Consider the following 4,897-nt stretch of genomic DNA (forward strand, 5'->3'; position numbering starts at 1 on the left):
AATAATCTTTTTAGGAAGATTTTTTCGTTCTAAAAATCCATAATCAAATCCATAAATCCTGGAAAGCAAGTCCTGTTCTGACACAAAGTGCTGTGTGAGATATCCAAAAAGCAATTTGATCTCATACTGAACCACACCCTCAAGAAGATCATGCATGATATCAAATGAATAGTTATCACAAACATGGAAATACATCAACGAATTAAGTGTCGATATTTTTTTCAATCCGTATATTGACTTCAATTGTGGGTTTTCCTGGAGAGACTGGCAATGCATTTCAAACATATCCTTTCCACGAAGGATCACCTTAGGATTATCCTCACTGAATACCATTTGACAGTCATTCTTCTCTATCAAACAAAGGCGACAGAAATGACGGCTACTGAATGATTCATTAAAACCAAGAATTGTGTGCATCCCTAAATTATCTCCAGTGATCTGACAGATCGTACCATATACCTGTTCGTCTGAAAATGGAAGACTTAGCCCTTGGCTTTCTAGTTTTTTCATATCATTTATCAGCGGTTCTAGTAGAACATCAAAACCATACTTGCGCAGATCTTGTGTGTGAAAAAGGGATACCAAGTGAATGTTCATCAAAACCGAATTAAATTTTGGGGGCAAGTTTCTTAAAACAAAATAAAGACAGTCAATTTTGTGAATTCCACGTTTGGAGCCAAGGGGATTGGCTGTTTCAAAGTCATCATAGTATAGTAGAATTTGGAATGCATGTCTATTAGCTGAAAACAAAGGGTGGGTTTTAAAATAACTTCCATCAAAAAAGTCAGTATAAGTGTCAGGCTCTGATTTATACTCTCTCTTTAACAAACCACAAATATCTGGATTTCTGCACATGAACTTCAATGTTTCTAAAATCGGCACATATATAAAAGTATCCTTCACAGGTACTTGATCATAAGTACCGGATTTCTGATTTCTCCTGTTGTCATGTCTCACTCCCAGGGTTATTTCTATTGGCTCGACAACGCCCCATTTTTGGTTGAAGTATTTATTTCGTTTCCATTCTGTATTCAAATTTGTGAATGGGTTTTCATAATCTTCAAAAGATTCATTTATCACAGATATGTTGGGGTCAGTTATAGGTAAAGCAGAAATAGCTGTATGCTTTGATTCTGAGCGAAGTTCACTTGTTAGTTCCTCCAAATCTCCTACAATTGAGGATACCGGACTGTTGGAAATCCCACTCCCCTGTAATTTGGCCACGATGGATGCACACATTTCTTTAGTTTGATCTTTATTTATTCCTGAATCATTGCTCTCAGATGAAACACTGGCAGAGCTAAATTGATTTTGTGGGTTAAATTGGTCTTCCAAAGCATGTGCCTGAAATGAAGTTGCAACTGGCTCACTAGATGAACATGCAACAGTTTGAGCAATTTTCTGAACATTGCCATGAACACTATTAAGGTGCTTCCGAAAACCTGCATATGTTAGGAACTGATGCCTACAGCCTTGCTGTGAACAAAACAATTTGAACTTGGGTCCAGGATAGTAACCATGTTGAAGTCTTAAATGTGAAATCAATTGCTGACTGCTTGGATATTTTTTCTGACACACAAAACAGGTCAGCATTGTTATAGCTTCTTATTCACAGGGTGTAAGTGCTACTGGATGGTTAAGCAGTCTCGCTCTCAAGTCTCTAAGTCTGGGCGACTCCTTCATTTTCCCCACATCAATATTGTACACTGTTGTCTGCAGGAATGTGTAAAAATTCACTAGTGCCACATCGTAAGACAAATTAAACACAAAATGTGCTTTGAAAAGTTCATCACATGCCCCGAGGGAGCGGTTTGCCTTGCATGGGATGAGACGCTTATCCATGGTGATGTAGAAGCTGTCAATCTTGCTCTTCTGACGCCCGACTGCAAGGAGGTACGGCTGCCGACCCTGCTGGTTGCGGAGATGCTCCTCCAAACTGCAGCATGACTAGGGTTGAAATATGAAAACTGAACATTAGACACAAGAATGATGTACAGCCACAGAGAAAACAACATTATCGAAGTGATTATTCATACATCTTTTCATTGGCTAGTGCAAGATGGGAATGAAGACTTAATTAAAATACCATCCACTTTTTTAGCAACCCTCATTTACATGTGGCTAAGAAGGTGACGTGACAATTATTATAATCAACTTAATAATATAATTACCTTATGAAAGACAACAAGTCTCTCAACTGCATCACATGCACTAATTTTTGGAGACTTCAGTCCCCCCGGAGATGGTGGAAGGAGATGTAACAGCAACAACAGAGAGGCCATTTCTTGGTCGTAGGCTGAGGACAAAGAGACACAAAATAATTAACTGAAAACTTCAAATTTAATAGTTTAGGTTTGAACGAGAACAAGGAGGCATTATGAGAAAGGTTTAAACAGTCATCCATCTATTAGTCACATTTATCCCAAAAATCTGATCAACGCTCAGAGATACACAGAATAAACAAATTAAATATTGCAGTTACAGTTCAACTGCAATTATAGCAAATGCATTAAAACAAAAACAACTCACTTGTTGCCTCATCAAGATCAATTCCTTGGGGACTTTCTGCTGACTGCACCAAGTGACGCAACTCTGGTGTTGAAGTGAGCTGCTTAGCCTCTTTTATGACATTTGGCTTGAAGGACAAATCCCATTTCTGAAGAAGCCTGGAGGATGTGTCATCATCAAATAGGAGAGTGAAGTCTTGGTCCACCTTTAAGAAAGAAGATATTCAACTACTACAGGAAATACTTTCAAATTTAAAACATCTAATCTCAAACTTACCAATCCTTTTGTATCCAGGAATCTTGGGAAGCTGGAGAGGATATCAACACTTCTGCCTGGGTCATTAACAAGCTTCTGACGGTGCTGAAAGGTCTCTCTCATCTTCTGGAAAATCAGGGAATTGTCTGTGGTATGGTTGAGCAAAGACATGGCCTCTTGGCAAGCATCACCATCAAGCTGCCTTTCAACATGAACAGTTCTTTGGAAATTTGGGCCTCCTGCAGAAAAGCAAATAGGGATATTTGGTGGCACTGCAGATTCTCGACGAATCTTCCTCTGGACTGTTTTCAGACGCCAAGAAATGTATCCTGTGCTGCTTGCAGAATCATAGAAATGTTCCTGAAATGAAAAAAAAAAATTAAGTGTTGTCATACCAGGCTCATGAGCAATCTCATGGAATTCAAATATCAATGTCATCCACACAATTTTGTATCATGACATGAAAGTGTAAACAATAATTGTGACTATTACATAGCCCTTCTTGGAATATGGATCCTTGAGGGAAGGAAACAGCATCACTATCCCATGTGCATAGTCTTCTCTGATTGCTTTAGTGGGAAGGTGCCTGAGAGGAGATATTCAATTAGTAAATAAGTACATTTATGCAATGGCCGTGCAGTTATTTGGCACAAATAAAGACAATATGAAACAAACATACCCATGATTGTCAATCATGTGAGCCACCAGGATGTTAACCATTTGTCTTCTTGCAGCATCTGTCAGGGTTTCTGTTGTTTGGTACTCCTGTAGTACTTCTTCACCTCCGGACTTGCCTCTCAGCATAGCTTCAATCCACTAATAAAAAAACAAAAACATAAGAATAACAAACATGCTGATAAACAGCTTTTCTAGAGACTCAAGAGTGTAAAAATGTATGAAGAAGTCTTAAGAAACCTGTTTGGCAGATGCAGCATCACGTGTATCCTCGATTCTTTGTCTCTTGCTGTAGACCTCATCTACGATTACAGTTGATGCACTTGAGCTGAAGCTTGAGTCAGACGTCTCAGAAGCAGAAGACAAGGAGCAATCAGAGAATTCTAAAGGAATAGAAAACATGTTAGTAATTATATTCTGTAAGGTGTAGAGTGCTTTATTATACCTGCCTTTATATCTCACCCTGATCTGAGAAAACTGTCAGCACCACATTGCCTTGTCCAACGAGGTCGCTGAATATTTCTGCATCAACTTCTGTCCCTGTTGCATCCTTGTATGTAACTTTAGCATCAGGTGGCAGGCAAAATCTCTCGATGACTGGAAAAGATAGTAAGATAAAACTGAATGTGCTTTTTAAGTCAGCAGTGTTTCTTGCCTCACAGCAAATAACTTTTCCCCTCACAACCCATTCCCTCTTAAGTGCAAATTAAAAAAATGTATGATTGGCATTTTTTTTATTAACTGTTTGTGTATATTATGCTTTACACTCTATGAAGCATACATTGCAGAACTGACTTTTCGATTTAACCCTATTTATAGTTTGAAAGAGGCTGCTAAAGGCATGCAAAGAAATCAGAATACTAGGGGTGTGCATCTCTCCAATAAAAGACGATTCGATGCGTATCTCGATACATGGGGTACGATACGATTCAGGAACGATCATTTTTTAAAATGGAACGATTCGATTCAGTTAGATTCAGAAGGATTTCGATTCGATTCGATGTGGCATGGCTCAATTCGAGAGGGTATGATGCAATGGATTTCTTGTTGAAAGTAGACAATTATTTCACAAAATGAATTAACTTGTAAATGTGGCATTTCCTTCAAAAATATTTATCAAAGACTAGAGAAGAAGTGTATTTGTAGTTTTTGTCATGTTAACATGTAACAACATGTAAGACGTTACGTTAATTAAATTCAAAGAAACAACAGAGATCTGTGTAGCCTCAGATCAAGGCACAATGAGCTAGTGAGGTAAAACATAAAATGTTAAGACATCCCTTGTACATTTTTTTTTCTGAAAGAGAACAAAGTGGCTAACTGTAAATAAGCAGATTGTCAGTCATTTAAAGTGCTGTTTTAACATACATCTGCTAAATAAAATCCTCCACTAGTAACTACTAGTGTATTTCTTTTTTTTTTTTAAGTGCCATCTTGCCACATGTAAACTAAATAATAA

General features: G+C 37.9%; 1 protein-coding gene across 1 annotated transcript; it reads right to left on the reverse strand.

The window, feature by feature from the left end:
• Positions 1–1,605: 1,605 nt before the first annotated feature.
• LOC311373478 (uncharacterized protein) lies at positions 1,606–3,483 on the reverse strand (the record flags this gene model as incomplete). Its single annotated transcript, XM_084490242.1, has 6 exons — positions 1,606–1,947; positions 2,172–2,296; positions 2,530–2,713; positions 2,785–3,123; positions 3,256–3,349; positions 3,443–3,483. The coding sequence occupies 6 exons, from the start codon at positions 3,481–3,483 to the stop codon at positions 1,606–1,608; spliced, it is 1,125 nt and encodes a 374-aa protein (XP_084346368.1).
• Between the last annotated feature and the right edge of the window lie 1,414 nt (positions 3,484–4,897).

Source organism: Micromesistius poutassou (genome assembly GCF_964030765.1).
Source record: "Micromesistius poutassou genome assembly, contig: SCAFFOLD_4468, whole genome shotgun sequence".
Lineage (NCBI taxonomy): Eukaryota > Metazoa > Chordata > Actinopteri > Gadiformes > Gadidae > Micromesistius > Micromesistius poutassou.